The 23,316-nt window shown below is 46.0% G+C and overlaps 1 protein-coding gene across 2 annotated transcripts in view; it reads left to right on the top strand.

Moving 5' to 3' along the window:
* Ipo5 (importin 5) overlaps positions 1-10,822 on the top strand; it is a 47,534-nt gene extending 36,712 nt beyond the window's left edge. For both annotated transcript variants that reach the window (XM_050150374.1, XM_050150372.1), the window contains 10 exons: positions 1,061-1,144; positions 2,910-3,164; positions 3,484-3,580; positions 5,134-5,306; positions 5,944-6,055; positions 6,140-6,195; positions 7,024-7,146; positions 7,818-8,037; positions 8,465-8,693; positions 9,957-10,822. In XM_050150374.1, the coding sequence (XP_050006331.1) occupies positions 1,061-1,144; positions 2,910-3,164; positions 3,484-3,580; positions 5,134-5,306; positions 5,944-6,055; positions 6,140-6,195; positions 7,024-7,146; positions 7,818-8,037; positions 8,465-8,693; positions 9,957-10,185 (1,578 nt within the window). In that variant the 3' untranslated portion in view covers positions 10,186-10,822. The remainder of the gene's footprint in view (positions 1-1,060; positions 1,145-2,909; positions 3,165-3,483; positions 3,581-5,133; positions 5,307-5,943; positions 6,056-6,139; positions 6,196-7,023; positions 7,147-7,817; positions 8,038-8,464; positions 8,694-9,956) is intronic.
* Positions 10,823-23,316: the final 12,494 nt, after the last annotated feature.

Here is a 23,316-nt window from a genome sequence, read left to right as displayed (position 1 = left end):
GCTCCACCTGCCTCTGCCTCCCGAGTGCTGGGATTAAAGGTGTGCACCACCGTGGCCCAGCTCACTATTAAGGATTCTTGGCCTGTTCCCTTCCACAGTGCAGCCTGTGTCATGAGTTATTTAGAGGCCATACCCATATGGTTTGTTTAGCTTACACATGTGCTGAGAAACAAGCCAGTTGCTTGGCAGTCCAAAGTCAGCTACCATAAGACGGGAAGGCTGTGTGCACTTAACATGACCCAAGTACAGTCTGACCTCGGACCTGAGTCCTGGGATTCTGGGCATGTCCGCACCACACCACCTCGTCCTTCTCACTTACTGTCTTAACCATTCCAAAGCCCATAGCATTACTTACCTTGTGGGTTGTTCTCTAAGGGACTCAGCCCAATCAGACATTGTGTCTCATATTCTGCATATCTGACTTTAAACACTGTGTGATTGATTACAGTGAAGATTGCCAAAGCTGTAGTCAAATAGAAATCATACAAAATCTTTATGCAGTGGCTTCTATAAAGCGATCTAAAATTTTCTCCCTAGATTTGAATTAAATTTTACTTTTTGAAATAACATTATCTGTAAATTAAATTTTAATGCCATTAGAATTTTCTTGCTTGAAGTAATGCTTTCTTAAAAAGAACGTTATGCTAATTATATAATACAGATAAGAATTTTTCTGAATAATTTTATCTGCAAAACTAATCTAAAAGGAACATATAGATTTTTTTTAAATTAATCTTTATTTTTTGGGGTGGATGGGGGAATATCATAACATGCATATGAAGGTCAGAGGCAAACTTTTGGGGTCAGTGTTCTCCTTCCATCCTGTGGACTCTTGAGGATTGAACTCAGGTTGTCAGGCTTGGCTGCAAGCTTCTACGGACCCATCTTGGCTGGCCCTGAGTACAGGTTTGTTTGGTGTCTGTGGTTTTAGGGAGTATGGGGGGGCAACAGTTACTGCTTTGCCTTTCTATTATTATAGAAGAAGCAAAATTGAGTGGCAAGAATAAGTGTGTCTCTGGGATATGCATTGATAACACAGATGTTTTCCCTCGTATTCTAGTTCATGCAGGATGCTTCAGATGTGATGCAGCTCTTGCTGAAGACCCAGACAGACTTCAGTGACATGGAAGACGACGACCCTCAGGTGAGCAGGGCACTGAATGCCTCATACAGTGTGTGGTGGTTGGTTGGTTGGCTTTGTGTTTGTGTGTTTTGTGTTACGTATTTTGTCTGTACATATGCATATGCACTTTGTGCAAGCCTGTTGAAAGTTGTGAGTCACCATGTGGGTGCTGAGAATTGAACCCAGGTCTTCTGCAAGAACAGCAAGTGCTCTTAACCACTGAGCCCTATTTCTAGCCCAATTGTTTGTAGTTTTTAAATGAGTGACAGCTTCATGCAGACGCTCTTAATTTAGTCTCTGGTCGCAAAGACACTGCCACAGCCTGTTCTGGAGCCAGGCTTCTCCTTTGTTGGTTGCTCCTGACTTCTCTGATCTCGGGTTTGTTGCTTTTGATTGTGCTGTAGATTCTCCTACAGACTTAGGACTCAGATCTTTCTCAACTACTTCACTGAAATTTTTCTGTTGGCTGTCTCTTGGCCATTTGCCATTGACTTATTCCCGTTATTGGAAGAGGCACGAAAACCCGGCAGTCTCAGCCCTCAGTGCACACGTGACCGCTCTCCACACCCATGTGAGCAGGTGTATATTCACACACCTGTGTGCACACTCCTGGTTGAGTCACAGTCTCCCCCTTTGGAAAGCTTTCTTGTGTTTCTCAGTGGTACTTACATTACCATAGTGGCATGGCCAGTGTCTATCTGATGTGGCACTGAATGACCTACACTGGCTTCCTTGACTGGAGAGCACCATGTGCAAAGGCACAGCACCCCTCTTCCTTTCTCCACTGAGTGGGAGCCTGCAGATACATAGTAGACAGCTCAGGGACCGTGAGGAACTGAGGAAGGTGTAAGAACCATGGCTGTGCTTACTGGAATTGTGGAGTGCGGATGGGCTTGACAGTTAACACTAGTTCATTTCATTTCTACTCCCGGGCAGAGTGGTTGTCATTCAAGAAAATGACAGCCTGCTAGATTACAGTAGCCTCGAGGATGTGGAGAGTTGGGAGTCCTTCCTCACTCATTTTGGGAATGGTAAATGGTGCGGCCACTATGGAAATAAGCGTGAAGGTTTCTGAAAAGACTAAGCTTGGGCAGGCAGTAGTGGCACACTAATCCCAGAACTCAGGCAGAGACAAGCAGACCTCTGAGTTCTAGGACAGCCAGGACTGAACAGAGAAACTCTGTCTGAAAATCTGTCATGGTTACTCATGCCCTGACGTTAACCCCAGCACTGGGAGGCAGGGCAGAGTAGTCTACATAAAGGGTTCCAGGGAAGCCAGGGCTACCCAGTGAGACCCTGTCTCAAAAAAAGAAGGGAAAAAAAATAGCGCTGCTATATTGCTATATGACCTGACCTACCTATATGCTCCTCCTGGGCATATACCCAAAGGACTTCATGTCATAGATAATTCATACATCCATGTTTGCCATATCTCTAGTAACAGTAGCAAGGAGAAACAGAACCAGCCTGGCTGTGTGTCAGCATCCCAGTGGGTGGTGACAATAAGTGCCAAACAGGATTTTACTAAGTTAGAAGAGATGACAGGAATGGAGGGTGCACTGTTGGTAGAAGGGTACAGGCAGCAGGCCTGGGGGAAGTGAAGGGCCACCACTGGACAGCAAGAAGACGACGTCATGAAGCCTGTTCCTTATGCTGGCGTTAAACATGGGGTGGTGTGCTGGGTTTCAGTAGTATGTCCATGAGTCTGTGTTTCCTCAAGATGGAAAAGCAGCTCTAGCTGTCTTAGTTACCATTGCCTTACAGCCTGTTTGGAATTTCCTCCCAGATCTCTTACATGATCTCCGCATGGGCCAGAATGTGCAAAATCCTTGGGAAAGAGTTCCAGCAGTACCTTCCTGTGGTCATGGGGCCGCTGATGAAGACCGCTTCGATTAAGCCCGAAGTAGCCCTTCTCGACACCCAGGACATGGAGAATATGAGTGATGATGATGGTTGGGAATTTGTGAACCTCGGAGATCAGCAAAGTTTTGGTATTAAAACTGCAGGACTAGAAGAAAAGTCAACTGCTTGCCAGATGTTGGTATGATACTGTAATAATCTTTTCTTTCCACCATACAATCTAAGAGGACCTCAGTCATTAGCCTTGCATAGCAAGTGCTTGCACCCAGAGCCATCCCCATGTTTGGGAATGAAGGAATTTTGTGGATTTTGTCTATTTTGGGCAATTCTATAGTAGGTGGCTGAGAATATCAGTGGAATAAATTAACAGTAATGTGCTTATGGTATTAAAAGAAAAGCTAAGCTAGTCTGGTTTCAGTTGTGTAAAACAACATGGTCAGAGGATCAGTGTTATCCTTTTGAAACCCTATAACAAGGGGCCTTGATTTCTTCTCTTCCAGGTTTGCTATGCTAAGGAGTTAAAGGAAGGTTTTGTGGAGTACACTGAACAGGTTGTCAAACTGATGGTCCCTCTGCTCAAGTTTTACTTCCACGATGATATCCTTCATCCTACATGTAGTAGGCTGTAGTGCTGAGTGTAGAGTGTGGATGTAGTAGGCTGTAGTGCTGAGTGTAAAGAGTCTGGATGTAGTAGGCCGTAGTGCTGAGTGTAAAGAGTCTGGATGTTGTAGGCTGTAGTGTTGAGTGTAGAGAGTCTGGATGTAGTAGGCTGTAGTGTTGAGTGTAAAGAGTCTGGATGTAGTAGGCTGTAGTGTTGAGTGTAAAGCCCGTGTGGATGTCATAGGCTGTAGTGCTGTGACCTGAACTGTGATCTCATCACTGCTCCTTTGCTGTAGTCAGCTCTCTGCTTCTGCCCTCCATGTGCCTCCATTTCTTTCACCTTTTACCAAAGGCATGAAAGACAGAGTCAGCTTCCAGTGACCTTTATGAGAACTGCACCGACTGACATTTTATGAGCAGATGTCCACAGTACTTGTTGGATACCTCCTGGTGTATCTGAGAGACTCCTCTATCACACCACTGTAACATTGCTGAGGGCCTTTTGGTAAATGTGCAATACATGTCCTCATCCTCGAGTTCCTGATAGGCTAATTAATGGATAAAGTAGGCAAAAGAAAACCACACCAACCCGAAAGCCCTTTTTCTATCTATCTGGTGTCCTCCACAGAGTGGTGTGCCAGCAGGTCCCTGTCATTCGTGCAGAGGAGGAAGTAGTCACCTTTACGAGTGGGTGCTTCTGTGCACTGCGTGTGTGCTTATCCAGAAGAGGCCAGCCGGTGGCATCAGATCCCCTAGAACTGGAGTTAACAGATTGTTGTGAGCCTCCGTGTGGGTGCTGAGAGTCAAAACTGGGGGTTCTGAAGGCCAGTGCTCTGAACCACTTAGACATCCAGCTTAGATAAGCCGGGCTTGCCCCCAGTCTCTACTAACGTGTTCCTTAGCATGTAAGAGGTTCCTTGGTGGTGTAGAATTTTTTTTTTTAAACTTATTTGTTTTATATTTAAAATTGAATGAATGTGGCCATGTGTGCTGGTGCCTGGGGAGGTCAGAAGAAGACATTAGATTCCCTAGAGCTGGAGTTAGGGACGGTTATGAATCACCATGTGAATTTGGGGCACGGAACCCCAGTCCTCTGTAAAAGTAACCAATACTTTAATCAACTGAGCTATCGCTCCAACTTTTAGGAGATTGCTTTTAGGAGGGGGTTACCAGGGCTTTTTATTTTATTAATGATACTAGAAAAGTATACTTCTGTTGAAACCAGGGTGGTCTGCATAGGAGTCCTTAGTAGTTCTTAGGAAAGCTGCAGATTCCATTGCATGCTGCACAGAGAAGCAGTGAGAGGACCCCTCACTCCGTGAGCAGACAGACGACTGCTGTGGACACGGGGAGAGCAGTGAGAGGACCCCTCACTCTGTTAGCGGACAGACTACTGTGGACACAGGTTGGGGAAGCCTGGGCTGTTTTGTGCCCACTCCACATTAACACCAACATCCAGCTTAGATAAGCCGGGCTTGCCCCAGTCTCTGCTAACGTGTTCCTTAGCATGTAAGAGGTCCCTTGGTGGTGTAGTTCCTTAACGGCAGAACGGGTCCGAGTGGCAGCCGCGGAGTCCATGCCCCTTCTGCTGGAGTGTGCGCGAGTCCGGGGCCCCGAGTACCTCACGCAGATGTGGCACTTCATGTGTGACGCGCTCATAAAAGCTATTGGCACGGAGCCTGACTCAGACGTGCTCTCGGAGATCATGCACTCGTTCGCGAAGGTGAGTGTTTTCCGGAGTGTCTGTCTCCCTCCACTTCATAAGGCATGTTTGTGTAATTCTCTGCTCAGCAGATTAGGGGGCGTTAAAGGGGTTTTCCATATATTAGACAGCAATCATCTTTTGCTGAAAATGTTGAAGTTTTTTGTTCTGAAATATTTTTGCTGTTTAGGAAGTAAGCTTTTGAGAAATAGGGAGACCAGACAGGGAGGACTGTAACAGGTGGAGGAGAGGTGGACTTTGTGGGATCACACTGGGAGCACGGTTACGGGGAGGGGGGGGGAGAGATGAGATACACAGGGGACTTTAAATCATTCTTGGAAAGTTGTAGCTTCCGTCACTTCAAGCAGTTGGTGTACATTCCAGGATCACAGAAGAAAGGCTGATGCTCCTAACTGCCAATGTTGTGCCTTTTTGTGTAGGTCCTGTGAAGGCCTAAGTCCTGTCCCCCTTTCATCTAACAGTACCAGAAGTGTATGGGTGTGGTAGGAGTGATGGTGTCTCTTGCTTTGACCCCTCAGCACGACACATGAGTCCCACTCCTGTTGGAAGTTCCTGCTGAAGTGTGCACCGAGTCATTGGTCCTAGTCTCGGGGTGACGTTACGATTTCTCACAGCTCGGGTGTTTTCTTTCCCTCAGTGCATAGAAGTCATGGGAGACGGATGTCTGAACAACGAGCACTTTGAGGAGCTGGGAGGTATATTGAAAGCCAAACTTGAAGAACATTTCAAAAACCAAGAATTGCGGCAAGGTAAATTTTCAGTACTTTTCATTTCTGAGCAAAGTACTGGCCTCAATGTGATCGCTTAAAAACATGTGTTTGGGTATGTTTTAGTTAAAAGACAAGATGAAGACTATGATGAGCAGGTTGAGGAGTCACTACAGGATGAGGTAATTCTTCCTTCAGAACCTCGGTTGTAGCCATTTGCATCTTACATATTTTTAAATGCTTCAGTTTCTTGTTCATCTTCCCTCTTCTGATAGAATCTGGTGTTTTGAGCAGAAGAATCTGGTGTTTATAAAACAAGTCTTTTGAAATGAACTTTCCCCCCAGTATCTCACACATCAAATGCCATGGGTTAAAAGCTGTTGTTTGTGAATGCCATGTGGTTAATGGTGTTTTTCCATGTTCACTGGTGTCCAGAGTGCCTGGTGACTGGCCGAGGCTCAGTGCTCTGTGGGCAAGCATTCTACCCCTGGGTGGCTGATAGCCCCTAAAGTTTTGTTGCCCAGATTTGAGTCTTGCCTCCCAAGTGTTTGGGATCAGAAGGCTACCTCACTAGCAGGCTCGGCTGTGGCTTTCTTTACCATGTTTCTTAGTTATCTCCTCCATCCTAATCTGTTAAGATGGGCAGAGCCAGCCCTCAAGAGAGTGAGTGAGTGTGTGTGTGTGTGTGTGTGTGTGTGTGTGTGTGTGTGTGCGCGCGCGCCTCCAGTGCGTAGACCTGCATTGCCCTGTCCCTGTGTCCCCACCATCACACTCCAAAGTAAGGTGACATTCTTCTAAAAGTAAGTCAGGCAAGGCCGCTCCAGCAAGCCCAGCATTGCCTTCTCAATGCCTCCTTTCCAGGCAGTGGCCTGGAGTCAGGCCGCAGGTCCCTTCGGCCCCAGGTTCTCAGGGCTCTTAAAGGGAAGATGGTCATTTCCTGGGTTTGTAGGTTTACTGCTGCTCACGGAGATGGTTTCTAACCGTGTGCCTGTGTTCTGCCTCTGTTTTAGGATGATAATGATGTCTATATTCTGACCAAAGTGTCAGATATTTTACACTCGATATTCAGCAGCTACAAAGAAAAGGTGTTGCCGTGGTTTGAACAGCTGCTTCCATTGATTGTCAACCTGATTGTAAGTGTTAACCTGGAACTCTGATTGCTGTGTGTAGTGATGTCGCTCTTGCACTCACCTCATACTTTGTTAACTGTCTGGTGCGTTGCCCTCTGTGTCTGTCTTCCTGTAACAACGGCGTTACTGCCAGGCTCTGTTGCCAGCCCCTCTTCCTCCTGCCTCCTACACAGACACACACACGCACACACATCACCTTGCCACTCTGTTCTGAGATAGTCTTGCTACATAGCCCAGACTGGTGTGAAACTTGGGATCCTCTTGTTGGTAGCTGGGTCTGCAGGCCTTTGCCACCAGGCCCAGTTGGAGGGTCAGTAACTCCTAGACTGGAGTGATCTCTTGACCTAACCTCCTGGGTAGCAGGGATTGCACGGTACTCTGTACTTGACTGCTCCCTCTACCCCCACCTCTTTTCTTAGAAGTAAGTGTATGAGCACCTCTTCCCTGTCAGTTCCTCCTGCATACGTGGTCATAGGTGGGATTCTGTAACAAATCACATAAGTCTTGTATTGTGAAGTTACTTTAAATGTGTGTTCCCTTCTGATGTTGTCACTGTGAGAAGTTCCTGTTTCCATTTCCTGTATTGGGTATAGTCTGTAAGCAGGTAGTTCATAGTGAATTGCTTACATCTATTGTACCAGTATTTAGTACTTACAGGGGACTCTCTCTTCTAGTGTCCACATAGACCATGGCCAGACAGACAGTGGGGATTATGTATCTTCGATGATGTCATAGAACACTGTAGTCCAGCCTCATTTAAGTATGCAGAATATTTCTTAAGGCCAATGCTCCAGTATGTGTGTGACAACAGCCCAGAAGTCAGGCAAGCTGCGGCATATGGCCTTGGCATCATGGCACAATACGGTGGAGACAACTACCGCCCTTTCTGTACAGGTATTGGGTTCCGCTTGTGTGTGTCACCACGCCAGTAAGCGTTCTGTTGTGGTTGCTGCTTTATTCTCCTCTACCCACACACCCCTATCTTGTTTTTTAATTCCTTTTGGATTTTATTCCCCCTCCCCCATCTATAACACAAACTGCATCGTGCTTATTCTCATGGAGATGGGAACGAGAGCGAAGTAGAATCTAAGCATGGAGTGGAGGCTCGCAGTATTAAGCATAGGCCCTTGGGTGTCGGCAGTAACTGAAGACTGCAGGCGTGCAGGCTCTCCGCTGTAGCTCTGCAGCTCCTGCCCGTGCTCGCTGTCCCTTCCATCACAGCTCTGTCCAGAGAATCCAAGAGCGTAGACTTGGGCATTATTGACTGTCCATCTGCATCAGCGTGAGGTCTAGCTGATCTGTTTTTGTGTCTTTATTTTAGAAGCACTCCCACTGCTTGTAAGAGTTATTCAGTCTGCAGATTCTAAGACCAAAGAAAATGTCAACGCTACAGAGAACTGCATCTCTGTGGTGGGGAAAATCATGAAGTTCAAGCCTGACTGTGTAAACGTTGAAGAAGTCTTACCACACTGGTTGTCTTGGCTTCCACTACACGAAGATAAAGAAGAAGCTGTCCAGACCTTCAGTTACCTGTGCGACCTGATTGAAAGGTACGCGAAAACCAGCTGGTTTTATCTCTTTCCTTGTCACTCAAACAAGGTGAACCTCACTCTTGGCCAGTCAGGGGTTATGTATATTTGAAGTAATGCTTGCCTGTAAGGCATGTTAGCCCCGTCACTCTTTAGCTCTTGTATAAAAATCTAACTTGGAGTTCTTTGTGGAATCATGTTAGCATTTATTAGGAGAGTTACCATCAACTGTTTTGCTGCCCACCACATTTACTGTGGAGCAAGAGTCAGTGGTAGCTAGGTATGGTAGCTCAGCACCGTGGAGCTTGAGGGGCCAAGAGGGCTAAAGTTCAAGGCCATCCTTGCCTACATAACAAGATCACCTGTCTCAAGAAGAAAATGGAGGCTAACAGATCTGCTCTAAGAGGAGTCCACCAGGCAGCCATTGGGATCTGGCCCTGAGCTGTGATGTCACTAATTCTGTTTTGTGCCCTGGGTATTTAAACTGCAGCATCATAGTGGCCTTAGAAACGTCAGGATCGAAGAAATTCCCTGGTGTCTTTCTTATTCCACAGCCTTTAACCATGACTTTTATCTTGGCTTTCACTGTTAATTATATGTTTAGTTATAGTGTATAGTTTATTCATTTATAAATCCAGCAGAATTCCTGGAATTTTTTAGGGTATTCCTTCATGCCTACTTGATTCAGATTCATACTGTGTGTGTGTCCCTACCGAGGTGATGTCACCCTCAGACTGCGCTGTCCTGGGTCTGAAGTGATTGCCCGTGGCTTCCATTCAGATCCCATTAAGCCTGCCTGAAGTTTATCCCTAGTTCACTCTTGAAACACACAAGTAACCCTCCTGAAGCTGTGGTGCATCAGAAAACAGACCAGCAGGCTTGCGTGTGCTGGCAGATGCTCCAGGGTCTTTGACTCAAAGTCTCACTAAGTTGCCCAACCTAACCTTGGCAGTCCTACCTCCCTCAGCCTCCTCTTAGCTGGGTTTACAGACGTGAAACAAGACTGTCTTGGGACTTGTTTGTGTTTGACACAATGCAGATTGTTTTAATACTGAGCATTTAGTTCTTGTTTGGCCCTAAAAAAGAATTCTGAAAGATGAGTGTTTTTTCCTGAGTTACATAGGAAGAGACTGCAGGCCTGCTGAGTCTACTAAACATTGGGCCGTTCATTCTCTACGAACATGACTGTTGTGTGCAAAAGAATAGGGAAGTGAAATATGGTCGGGAATAATTCATCTTTACAAATTCCATTTGTAAAGCGGTTTTGTTTTTTGTTTTTGTCAGTAATCACCCAATTGTTCTTGGCCCAAACAATACCAATCTACCCAAAATATTCGGCATAATTGCGGAAGGAGAAATGCATGAGGCCATTAAACATGAAGACCCCTGTGCCAAGCGCCTGGCCAATGTAGTTCGCCAAGTACAGACTTCTGGAGGATTGTGGACTGAATGCATAGCACAGCTCAGTCCAGAGCAGCAGGCCGCCATACAGGAGCTCCTGAACTCTGCCTGACCGGCCTTAATACCACCTGCCAGAAAACTAACTCCAAATAAACGTTTACCCTTTTGTTTAGGTTTCTTTGTTTTGTTTTTGAGCAAGAGAGAAGTAGTGTTGTGTGTAGGCCATTCTTCTGGAGCCACAGGAAAAGCAGCCCTGTGTGCAGAGTAAACTGCCGTGGATCTTAATCTGACCCACAGAAGAGGTCCCCATAAGCCCCTCAGTAGCACTGCAGGGTATTTTTCTATTGCTGTGCCCACCGTGTGAAGGGACAGAGGAGAAGATTACTTTTTCTCGGTAGACCTACACCTACAGAAATGTAAGGAGATCGACTTTCAGATCAGTTAATCCACATAGATGTGTGCTAAAGAGACTGGGAGACAACCTAGTGTTCATTGTATATTGGAGTGAGAGTGTGGGGGACAGTAAGAAGCCTTTGCCTGCCAACCGGCTGAGAACAACTGGTGACCAGCATGAGGCTGTCACTTGATGTCACTGCTGGTTCCTCCCCAAAGGCTCATGCAGTGACCCGGTGTGGAGCCTGCCCCACGTCCGGCCCTTGAATGTGAAGTACCGTTGGCATGTCTGCAGTGGTCTCGTTCACTCCTCAATAAACAGCATTGAAATACCAAGAGGCTTGTGTAAAACTTCAGTACTGTCTGTCTTTGATTCCTTTCATGTTTTAATATAAGAGGGATCTGATATTTTTTTAAGGTGATAGTTCTGGCCCTGAATGTTTTACCTCCACATTTTCTCTCTGCATCGCAGCCTTGAGAGTGTTTGTCCTCACCGTCTCCACCTTTATTTAAGCTCAGTTTCGACGCCACTGTTCTGTTCAAGTTCTCAAATTCAATCAGCTTTTAAAACTAGAATTGTTCTGATAGATCAAAAAGATTTCGGCTTAGTATTTTCATTGCAGATTGTAATTGCTTTAGAGGAACACACAGCATTTGAATTTTTAATTTTACAAGTATTATGGCTAAAATTATTTACTGAAAATTTCAGTAAAATGTGTGAAATTTTTTCCTTTATGTATTAATCTCAGAACAGTAAGTGACTAGCTGTTGTTTCTTTAAATAATTTTCTAAGGGATCTTAATAGATTTCTGTGGAAACCTCAGTGTTAACATTTTCATAGTTTGTACTAAAATTAACTGTGATACAAAAATGAGTTTTATGCATAAATCAGAATTTAAAATTAAACATTTCTTTCTTTAAATGATTTGCATTACTTCATTAAAACAATTTGGAATGACATGGAAGATAATGGATTCTATGTATGGTTAGCACGTGTTCTTAGGATATATGTTCAGCCTCCAACCACCACATGATTAGTCAGGATGCTTCCAGATCTGGAAATATGTCAGTGACTTTGGCAGCAATCGGTGCTTTTGTCTGGTGAGTTGAGCCTCATGGCAGAGGGACAACGCAGCAGCTCTGTACTCCAGTCTGAAGCAGGACTCGGTGCCCGTACTTTCAGAAAAGGGACTCATGAAAACCTTGCCACCTGCCAAGTTGAGGTGATAGTGAGGTCAGGGATGTTTGGGGAGAGTTAGTGAACTCGCTGGGTAAGTACTTGTGACAACAAGCTCCTCCCCATTAAAGTAAGCAATAGCAAGACCCACAAGCCCTGAGAAGTACATTGGCGGCACACGTGCCGACTGGCAAGCAGAAGACTGGAATTGATTTGAGGTAGGGGGAGGCAGATGCTAGGGACCACTGTCTGCACGTGAAGCACCACCAACTTAAGATGCCCCAGGAACTTAAGTTCTTTATGTTGTCTGGATACACACTTGGAATATGAGAATCGGCGGTTTCCCTGTCTGGACCACTTTAAGTGGCCTTGCATGCCAGTGAGTGATACATTCTATGAATTCAAACTTTTGGAGGGAGAAAGCTTATGCCCCCCCCCTTCTGGAAATTTTGTAACAGTACACATTCAGTATAACTCACTTTTGAGTATTTTTAATGCTCTCAGTGGTAACTGGATGGATTACATGAGTCACCATCACAACTCAGGTTGTAGTGGAACTGATCTAATAAATTGGGGTCACTCTAGATCTTATGACCTATTTATCTTACAGGATTATCCATTTGAAGTTACAAGTAGATTATTCAAAAGGCCGAGTAGCCACCTAAATGTTTTCCCTTCAATTAGCCCTGCCACGTCTGCCTAGATTATTCCGTTAGTTTCCTCTTCTCTTGACACAGGGTTCGTTTGCCTTGCGAGTCTGGGTCCTATTTGCATGCAGTCCTGAGGAGGCCAGAAGAGGGCGTCAGATTCCAGGAACTGGAGATGGTCATGAGCTCCTCCGGGTGGTTGCTGGGAACTAAATTCCAGTCCTCTGTAGGAGCAATACAACTGCTGAGCCATCTCAAGCTCCTACTAGATCTTTGTTTTGTTTTTTAATTAAATATTAATATGCATGTTCTGTGGTTCGTATGGAGGTCAGGATAAGTTGCTAGAGTTTGTTTTTTAGTTATTCTAGTACATGTATTAGTATGCATGTTGTATGGAAAGCAGAGGGCAAGTTGCTAGAGCTGGTTCTCTGCTTCCACTGTGTAAGTTCTAGGCTCAAGTTCAGGCTGTCACGCTTGGCAGCAGGCACCTTTACCCACATGGCTCAGCCGGCTTAGTGCTTGTCTAGCGTGCCTGAATCCTGGCTTCAGTCCTCAGCATCTTGTAAACCAGCATATTACCACATGCCTGCGGTCGGAAGACAGGAGGATCAGAAATTTAAGATCATCCTTGGCTACATAGCAGATTGGAAGGTAGCCTGGGCTACATGAGATCCTGTCTCCATACTCAAAAGGAGGAGGGCTGGCACTATGGTCTAGTAATGCTTGTCTGTGTGGAGACCTGGGTTTGGTCTTCGGGAACAGGAAGAGATGAAACTTCCTGAGCAGGTGTGGCCCAAGTGAAAGGGCCAGTGCCACAGATGTCATTCCTGCTGGGTATTTCAGCGGTGACACGTGCAAGACCCGGGGTGTATTCCCAGTGATGGTAAAATACAGACCATCAGGAGTCTCCGTGAACTGTTTATCCTGGGGAAAGGTTGCCACAACAAATACAGCAAAAGCCAGATGCCTGCATTGTTATAGATGGCTGAAGATAATGACGATGAGCCAGGAAAAAATGGAAATTAACTGAGGGGAGAAGCTCTAAGGAGCAATGCCTGGCTGGACTGCGAGTGGAGGATCCTGGGCATGTCTGCTGGCTGCCACAGCTCCCCTCTGCTTCACGAGGGACAGAGCCTGGCCATCTCATCCACGGGAAGCCGAGTGAAGTGCCCAGCTGGCTGGTGGCCTGCCAATCTCCGCTAAAAGGTAAACTCCATGAAGTCCGGCAAGGGAGCACAAAGCAAGAGGGGTGGCATGTGGGATCCTGGTTGTCTCATCCAGTTGTAGTTAGACATTGTCCCATGACTGCGGATGGAGGAACTCTGCTCCCAGCTCAGGGGCTCTGCTCCTCCTGTGGGATCCAGGGCAGTTCTCCCCTACCGGGGCCTCCAAAGGTTTCCTGGTCACTGTGTGTGGCAGAGTTGATGATAGCTGGGATGATTTAGCTGAGGTGCTGAACTGGGCACAACCAGTGATTTATCTTGGTTGCTGGAGAGAGAGCTCAGAGGTTAAGGGCACTGGTTCCTCTTTCAGAGGATCTGGGTTCAATTCCCAGATGGCAGTCATAACTAACTCTAGTTCCTGGAGATCTCACACCTTCACACCAATGCACGTAAAAAGGTTCTGATGTTCTACAGATTTCCAACTCCTGTTGACTAGCACACTTCTCTCGGGCTGCTTCCACACCTGTTGGCAGCCCTTCTTGGCAGGCATCCTATGACTGACATCTCTCATATCTCGGGGTCTCCAGTACAACCAGGCTTACCCTTCCCAGCTTTGTAAAATGGCCGCTCTGGGTCTTCATGCAGGGACTGCCCTGCCAATTGGTTGGCCTTGGTTTTCATTCACAACAGAGGAAGGTCAATCTGTGACCCTTAGGCAGGACTGTGAGGCCAAAGCTGCTAAGTTCAGCTGGCTGTGGCTGGAACCTGGGCCCCTCCCTGCATTACATTTCATAACCTTTGTTCTTGCTGGGTCTTTGTTTTGTTTTGGTTTTGCTACTTAAGCTTTAATTCCCTTTCTCTTAGCTGGCAGGGTCTTTCCCTGAGACCGTTCCCTTTATTCTATTTAGCATTGGACTCTTCTTTAAACGCTTTATCTCCTTGAGTACAGAACGTGGCACCATTATACTTCCTGTTCCTTTTCCCCTCAAACTGAACATCACTATTTGTCCCACTTGCCCCTTTTCATTAGAGATCTGCATTAAAGTGATGACTAGTAACCACATGACAGTCAATACTAGTGATAACTAGTTACCACATGACACGGTCAATAATAGTGATAACTAGTAATCACATGACACGGTCAATACTAGTGATGACTAGTAACCACATGACACGGTCAATAATAGTAATAACTAGTAATCACATGAGACAGTCAATAATAGTGATGACTAGTAACCACATGACACGGTCAATACTAGTGATAACTAGTAACTGCATGACACAGTCAATACTAGCGATAACTAGTAACCACATGACAGTCAGTAGTAGTGATAACTAGTAACCACATGACAGTCAGTACTAGTGATGACTAGTAACCACATGACACAGTCAATAATAGTGATGACTAGTAACCACATGACACAGTCAATAGTAGGCTGTCTGGAAATCTCTGCCAACACCATGAATCCAGAATTCTCCAATTTAACCTCAGGCAAATCTTTACAGCAATGGCAAAAAGCAGCCATTCTTTGCCAAAATATAACAAGGATGGTTTCTTAAGCCAGCTGCTAGTATTTTTCCCTCTTAAACTTCTTGAGCTGGGCCACCCCAGTTCACATGGCCCTCGGCACGACTGCCCATGCTCCACTAGGATAGCCTGCTCCACCCTGCTTGAATCAGTCAACTGCTTTTCCAGGGTCTTCCACGTCCCTCCAACAAGCAGCACAGTCAGTTCTAGCACAGCAATATGCCACGCCCTGGTGCCAACTCATGGTTTAGAGTTCCATTGCCATGAATGGACACTATGGCAAGGCAGCTCATTTTTAAAGGTTTCAGAATGTGTGCTCTATGTGCATGTACATCTGCTTGCCAGAAGAGGGCATCAGATCCACTACGGATGGTTGTGAGCTGTCATGTGGGTGCTAGGAATTGAACTCAGGACCTCTGGAAAAGCAGCCAGAACTCTCAACTGCTGAGCCATCTCCCCAGCTCCCAAGGCAACTTGAATAAAGGGAATGGTTTCATTGGGGCTTGCTCACAGTTTCGGAGACTCAGTCCATTATTATCATGGTGGGGAACGCATGAAAGCGGACATAGTGCTGGAGAAGTCGCTGAGAGTTCTGTACCCTGTTCCTCAAAAAGAGACTGGGCCTCATATGACTCTTGAAACCTCAATGGCCACATTCCTTCTATAGGGCTACATTTGCTCAAACAAGGCTGCACCTCCTAATCTTTTTAATCTTCCGCTCCCTGGTGACTCAGCTTACAAATGTATGAGCCTATGGGAGCCGTTCTCATTCATTCCCCTCCACAGACCCTTGCACAATAAGTGGCCAAGGTGTGCCGAAAATGTCACTTGCCGAGATTACATCACTGCACAGTCTACACCTGTACCAAAGCACCACACTGCAGCCCAGAAAGGAACACAAGCACATGGTGGCTGAGAGGTAAAAATAGTGAAATAAATGTCAGCAGATTGGTTTTATAAAATTCTGATGTAAACAGCCACAGTTCCGGAGGTGAGACAGAAACTGCAGATGGGAAAAAATAACTTAACCCAGCCTAGCCACTAGGGAAGTAGAGGCAAGAGGATTAGAAGTCCGAGACCTGCCTGGACAACTTGGTGGGACCCTGTGTTAGAGGAGAAAGAGGGTTCGGGGTCGTTCATTTTCCTCCCATGCAGAAGTCCTGAGTTCATTCTCTTAGTGCCCCCCAAATCAGGAAGCCAGCTTAAGCTCCCCTCCCAGGCTGCCTATTTAGATTTGGGGATTTTGTTTGTTTTGTCTCATGCAGCCTAGGCAGGCCTCAAATTCCACAGTGACTATGTAGCTGAGGCTGGCCCTTAGCTCCAGGCACTGCTGCCTCCAAGGCTCAAGTGCTGTGATGGCAGGTGTGGCTGATTTCCCAGACCTGCTCTCCTCCCCTCACGTGAGTCCTCCCGGCAACCCTGAAGATAAAATGTCCCCCCTTTGTCCAGGGAGCAGCAGGAAGGAGTCTTATGCTAACTGAGGCCTTTACAGAATCTCGTCAGTCATATCTCCACAAATTCAGTAGAGCGGTTGGTAAACACAGTAGAATAATGGGACTTGTCATTCTATTGTGGTTGCCCTTGTTCTTGACTGTGGTATACTTTTTACTTTTTTAATATGTGTATGAGTGTGTGTATATGTGGGGAGTGTGCACATGAATGCAGGAGCCCACAGAGACCAGAAGAGAGTGTCAGATCCCCTGGAGCTGGAGGTCTTTGAGAGCACCAGAAATGAACTCAGGTCCTCTGCAAAAATAGTAAATGCTCTCAATGTGTAAGTTGATTTGTCTTTATGAAGTAGACCAGTCACAGCCAACAGAAGACTTTTATCATTCATATTTTTTTTTATTCCTTAAAACTGCCAATATGCTGGGTGGTAGTGGCACACACCTTCAATCCCAGCACTCAGGAGGCAGAGGCAGACGGATCTCTGTGAGTTTGAAGTCAGCCTGGTATACAGAGAGAGTTCTAGGTCAGCCAGGACTATACAGAGACCCTGTCTCACAAAACCAAAAATAAATAGATAAATCTGCTAGTATTATAGGTTTTTTTATCAATAAAATATAAAATGTTTATAATATACATATAATAAATGTATTCTTTTTCATCAATAAAATAATAAATACATTCATGTACACATACCCTCCACATATGCACATATCCATACACATATTTAAATAAATATAAATGATAAGTAGATTGTTTTCCCTACAAAATTATGCTCACTGAGTTTTCTATCTTGTTGGTGATAAACCTTACAGGTGCACATTTGTAAACTAAATGCCTTAAAATAATCAAGCAGGCATTTGCATATCATTCTTACACAGGGGCCACGCTGCTCTCTCTTGGTCCAGATTTGTGTGTGTGTGGCTGAGAGCAGCAGTGTTGGGATTTAAAACCTTAGAAGTATGTCTAAGGGAAGATTTTTGCTCCTTTCTATTAATATGTAGGCAAAGTGTTTTGTTGTGTAATGAAGGATTCAAAAGTCCTTGAGTAATAGGTTTTCTCAGTTATGTGTTTGTGGGGGTTTGTGCATGTGAGCACAGTGCCTACAGAGGCCAGAAGAGGGCATCGGATCCAGAGCTGGACTTACAGCTTGTGAGCCACCCTGTGTGGGTGTGCAGATGCCGGGAACTCAACTAGTTTCTCTGAAAGAGGAGCAAGCTCTCTTAACCACAGAACTACCTCTCCAGCCCCACCCCCAAATGATCTTACTGGAACATAAACAGTCACCCTCACAACAAGCATGAAGAAGGCTATGGTGGTTTGAAGGAAAATGCATCCCCCAAAGGGAGTGGCACTATTAGGTGTGGCCTTGTTTGGGGAAGTGCATCAGTGTGGAAGCAGGCTTTGAGGTCTCATACATGCTCAAGCCTTGCCTAGTATTTCAGACCACTTCCTGTTGTCTGTGAGTAAGAACTCTCAGCTCCTTCTCTAGCACCATGTCTACCTGCATGCTGCCTTGCTTCCCACCAAGATGGTAATGGACTAAACCTCTGAACTGTAAGCCAGCCCCAATTAAATATTTTTCCTTTATAAGAGTTGCTATGGACATGGTGTGTTGACTGAGGTTTTCTGTCCCACCAGGTCCCACAGCCATTTAGTCCCAAATAAACACACAGAGGTCTACATTAATCATAAGCTGGTTGGCCTAGTAGCTCAGGGTTCTTATTCTTACATCTTACATTAATCCATTATTCTTGACTGTGTTAGCCACGTGGCTTGGTACAATTTTGGCGAGGCAGCCACATGCTGCTTCCTCTGTGTCTGGGTGACAACTGCAGACTAACTCTTTCTCTTCCCAGAATCCTCTTGTTCTCTTTGCCCCACCTCTACTTCCTGCCTGGTCACCCTGTGTATACTTCTTGCCTGGTGCCCTGCCTCTACTTCCTGCCTGGTCACCCTGTCTATACTTCCAATCAGCGTTTTATTAAACAAGTACAAGAAACAAAGCTTTGCAGAGTAAAACCATTGTCCCACAGCAATGGTGTCTTCACGGCCATAGAAACCCTGCCTGAGACAAAGGCCACGCCACTGAGAGCCACGGTTGGCATGATGCACAGCTTAGGTTTAAAGAGGCTATTTGGGTGATTTCAAGTTTTGTTCATAAAGAAAGCTGTGAAAACCTTGAGAGGGCAGTAGAGGAGCATCGCTGCTTTAATAAATTTGGGAACGATAGCACTTAGAATTTTCCCATTTGGGGGGAAAAAAAACCACCACTAACTCATGCTAAGGCTAGGCTGTTTCTGAAAAATCTATTACAGATTATACTGCAGTACTGCAAAGCTGAAGCCCACTTCTCAACCACCAGGTGTGCTAAGCCAGGCCAAGAGAGGGGCTGCAGAGATGATTCAGCAGGTAAGAGCCCGCACTGTTCCCGGGGAAAGCCAGAATTCAGTTTCCAGCACCCATGTCAGGCATGGTTGCTACAACTTCCCGTGGCTCCTTCTCCAGGTGATCTAATGTCTCCTGGCTCCCAAGGGTGCTGCTCTGGTGTCCACATACCCACACCATACACATCCTTAAGAATAAATCTTTTTAAATTTTTCAAAGCGGTGTGGAAAAACCTGTGGTGTCTCTGGGAGCAGCAGAGGCTTTCTCAGCTTGTGGAGCCTCGCGTGGCAGGTTAGCATTGTGGAAACCACAGCCTTCGGGGCTCCTCTGAACCAGTCTCATGTCGGGGAATATTATTTTAAGATGTGTGACTTTTGTTCATGCTGCGTGTGTTTAGCTCTGTGAAGCTGTGACTCTTGGCCCGTCTAAAACACCTGATGGTCCTGATGAAGAGCTGAACAGCCAACAGCAAGGCAAGGCCAAGCGGGGCTAGAGGCAGAGAGGATAAACTTTTTGAAGATTCAAGTAAAATGCCCTGTGTTTGCCAGCAGTGGAGCAGGGGGCAGGGGGAGGGACGGACTACTTCCAAATTTCACCAAGGAAACTGTTGTAGCTTGTGGATTTGTGACCACACAGATGTGTACACACCTGCTTCTGGCCCCGCTGCTCGCGGTAGTTGCCTGTTTGTATTGTATCTACTGATCCTCTACATCCAGCAAAAGTGTTCTAATTGGGAAGGAAGCTAAAGGTGGTGAGCTGGGGGCTGAATTTGCATATAGCCATCAGGAGAGTTGTAAAAATGGCCTTTTCCTCTACCCAGTGTCTGGTAAGTGGCACTACCTTGGCTATGTGTCAAAATACTCGTGCTGTTTGATGACCTAATGTTACTCGGTTAGTGTGTGTGCTTTACCTGCGTGTATGCCTGTGCACCATGTGTACGCCTGTCGCCCACAGCATCAGATCCCCTGGAACAGGCATTGCAGTCAGGTCTACCCCTCATGGGTGCTGGAAACAAACCCAGGTCCTTTGTAAAGGCAGCACTGCTCTCAACCCTAAGCTGCCCCACCCTCTCCTGTGGCCTCTGAGGCCATGTGTCATTCTCATCAGAGTTTTAGTCCGGAGTGGTATGGCTAAGCAAAGAAGCAAGAGGAATTGGGACGAATCATGAGTGTTCTCATGGCAAAACAGTAATAAAACACTAGAGAGTTCAGAGAAAGCGTCAAAGCGAAACATTAGAAGATGCAACAAATGTAGAAGCTAGCTCTATCTGCTGAACAGGGTCTTGCTCTAGCCAAGGCTAGCCTCCTTCAACAGCACCCCCCCAGGCAAGGCTAGCCTCCAACTCCAGCCATTCCCCTTCATCAGCCCCACCCCCACCCTGAGACAGATGTGAGCCAGCCCACCCAGCGTGGAACACATTTCCGCAAAGAAATCGTGTACCATCTGGAGAAAGGGTTTCACGTGGTTAGAAATCCAACGTGCCTGTTTAAAAAAATCAACTTTTGGGGGCTGGAGAGATGGCTCAGAGGTTAAGAGCATTGCCTGCTCTTCCAAAGGTCCTGAGTTCAATTCCCAGCAACCACATGGTGGCTCACAACCATCTGTAATGGGGTTTGGTGCCCTCTTCTGGCCTGCAGGCATACACACAGACAGAATATTGTATACATAATAAGTAAATAAATATTTTAAAAAAGAATCAACTTTTACGATAAAAATATGTGATTTTTGACACGATGCTAGACTTAACTTAGAGCCTGTCTGAATGCGTGCACACAGTAAGAGCACTCAACCTGCTGCCTCCTGGGTAGTCAAATCATGTGTGTGCTAAAATATACGGTGATTGTCTCCGCGAGCAAATATAATCCCCTGAGTGAACGTGAAACTTTCCTCCCAGCTTGAGCATTTCTGTCTCTGCCGTCCAGGGAAGAGGTGGATCCCAGACTGGGGATGGGGAACTGTACCAACAGGTTTCTAACTGGGGGATAATGGGCTTTATAGTTGTGTCGTTTCTTTGGTTCCTTTTCCCTTCAGGAATTATGCAGCCAATAGCAAGACCAAGCACTGACTGGATGTTTGAGGAAGCCTTTGTTCTTGGCCAAGAACACAAGAAGCAGAGGCTAGGGAGATGACCCGGCAGATAAAGCTCTTGCCGTGCCAGCAGGAGAGCTGGATTTGAATGCCCCGAACTTGCCTAAGAAACTGAGCAGGTGTGCTCAGGTGATTCCACTGACTAGGAAGCAGAAACAGAAGATCTTCCAGAAAGCTGGCAGTGCCCAGTCAGGAGCCACTGGATTCAGAAAGAGAGAGACCCTGACTCAGTAGTAATCGTTTGGGTGTGGAGGACACCCCAAATGGATGTCTGGCCTTCACACCCATGAGCACACACACGCCCACTAGAACTCAAAACTGGGTGTGTGGGGTATGAACCCTCTGATTCTGTCTCTCATTTAAAAAAGGGCCTTGACAACTCAAAAATCAATAAGTCAGGTACATTTAAATTGTTTTCAGTTGTGATTGACAATATACCATATTATCCCATCAGGTCCTCTGAGTGATGTGGGAAGTCCTTCTGTATATGTGTTGCTTTTATTGGTTAATAAAGAAGCTGCCTTCAACCAATGGCTTAACAGAATATAGCTAGGATGGAAGAGAAATACAGAGAGAGAGTAGGCCAAGTCAGAGAAAAGCCATATAGCCCTGCTGGAGACAGATGCCGGATAGAACTTTACCCGGTAAGCCACAGCCACATGGTGATACACAGATGAATAGAAATGGGTTAATTTAAGATATAAGAGCAAGCTAGAAATATGCTTAAGCTATTGGCCAAACAGTATGGCAAATAATATAGTTTCTGAGTTATTATTTGGGGTCTGAGCAGCCAGGAATGAACGAACAGCCTCCCCCGACATCCCTGGGACACTGAAGTCAAAGAGCTCCTTACAGCAATGTTAGGAGCCAAGGTCACTTCTCCACATGAGAACAGCCCAGGCCTCAGCCTCATCACTACAGCTCTCCAGCTGAGGAGACAACCAGGGCCTGGAAACAATTAGCTGTACAGCCAAGCCAGGCTCTCTTCTCCCACGGGCCTTGCTAACCAAGACTGTCTCCGGAAGCAAATAAAAGATTCTCTTTCTATATTTCAATGGAATCGGCTTTGCTCGGTTTCCTCCAAGATAAGACATTAGTGGTGGAATTGCTGGGTTCACAGGGCACCTACACAGTAAGGACATCAGGAAGCCGTTTGCTTTTGTGTTCATTGAAATCACTTCCAGCTGGAGCCGCTTCCTGAGGTGCCTGCAGCCAGCAAGCAGGCTCCTCTTCGGTTTACAGGCCTAGATGCCGGCACCACGTTCTCCATCCCAGGAAGCACCAGTCACCATCGCTGCTCTAAGAGCAGAATGGGCTTTGATAATGAGCTCTGAACCCTGGCCAAGTTTCTGTAACCCTGGAAAGGGAGGGCACCCCTAAGGCCCAGTTCCAGAGCTGAGCCCTGGTGTCACAGTGGGATCCGCGGGCCCACGGGCTTCTTCAGTGCATGGAAAGCTCTGTTTATCAAAGGTGGGAAACAATCTAGATTTGCTTTTAGCAGGGGAAGGTCCAGATTTTGAGGGGGGTTGAAATCCAAGGAAGCTGTTGAAAGGAAGGAAGGGAGGAAAGGAGGAAGGGAAAGAGGGAAGGAGGGAGGGAGGAAGGGAGGGAGGGAGGAAAAAAGGAAGGAAGGAAGGAAGGAAGGAAGGAAGGAAGGAAGGAAGGAAGGAAGGAAGGAAGGAAGGAAAAGGGAAGTACACTGAGGCAGGAGGATTATGAAGGTCAAGCTAGTATATGCCAAGTTCCAAGGCTACACAGTAGGACACATACGTGAGCTTGCAGTGTCCCGTGATACAGAACCGACATACCCAAACACGACAGATGGCTGAACACACATCAACATTTTTATTTATCTTTGAAACATTCACAATTAATTAATTTCTTGTTGGTGATAGTTTGTTTTTATTTTTTTATTTTTAAAAGTAATTTTACTTATATATGCAAACATATACCTACACATGTAAGTTCACGTGTGTGTGGGTGCCCTCCCAAAGCTGGAGTTACGTGGTGGTGTAAGTCACCCAAGGAGGATGCTGGGAACTGATATCCCGTCTTCTACGAGACCAGCCAGTGCTCTCAATTGCTGGGTTGTCTCTCCAGGAACGTCTTAGCTTTTTATTTCTTTATTTTCAGTGGTATGTATGTGTGTGTACAACGTATAAATGTGTAAGTACAGACATATAAGCCAGTTATTAAACGTCTGAGTTGACTGAGCCATTTTACATCTTTAAAATCTTTAAAAAGTTATTTGCTTTTATGTGTTCATGTGTTTGCCTGCATGTATGCATGTGTACTTGTGTTGATATCTTGTTTGTGCCTGAAGATCTGAGGGCAGAGCTAGCCACTAGCTAACCATAGAGGTCTGGAGGTCTGTACAGACAGGAAGGGATCAGGCGGGAGAAGTCTCAGTCTC

This window comes from Alexandromys fortis, unplaced genomic scaffold, assembly GCF_014885135.2.
Source record: "Alexandromys fortis isolate MF-2015 unplaced genomic scaffold, M_Fortis_MF-2015_v1.1 scaffold_66, whole genome shotgun sequence".
Lineage (NCBI taxonomy): Eukaryota > Metazoa > Chordata > Mammalia > Rodentia > Cricetidae > Alexandromys > Alexandromys fortis.
The sequence above is the reverse complement of the archived record's forward strand: the minus strand, read 5'-3'. Positions and strand labels throughout refer to the sequence as shown.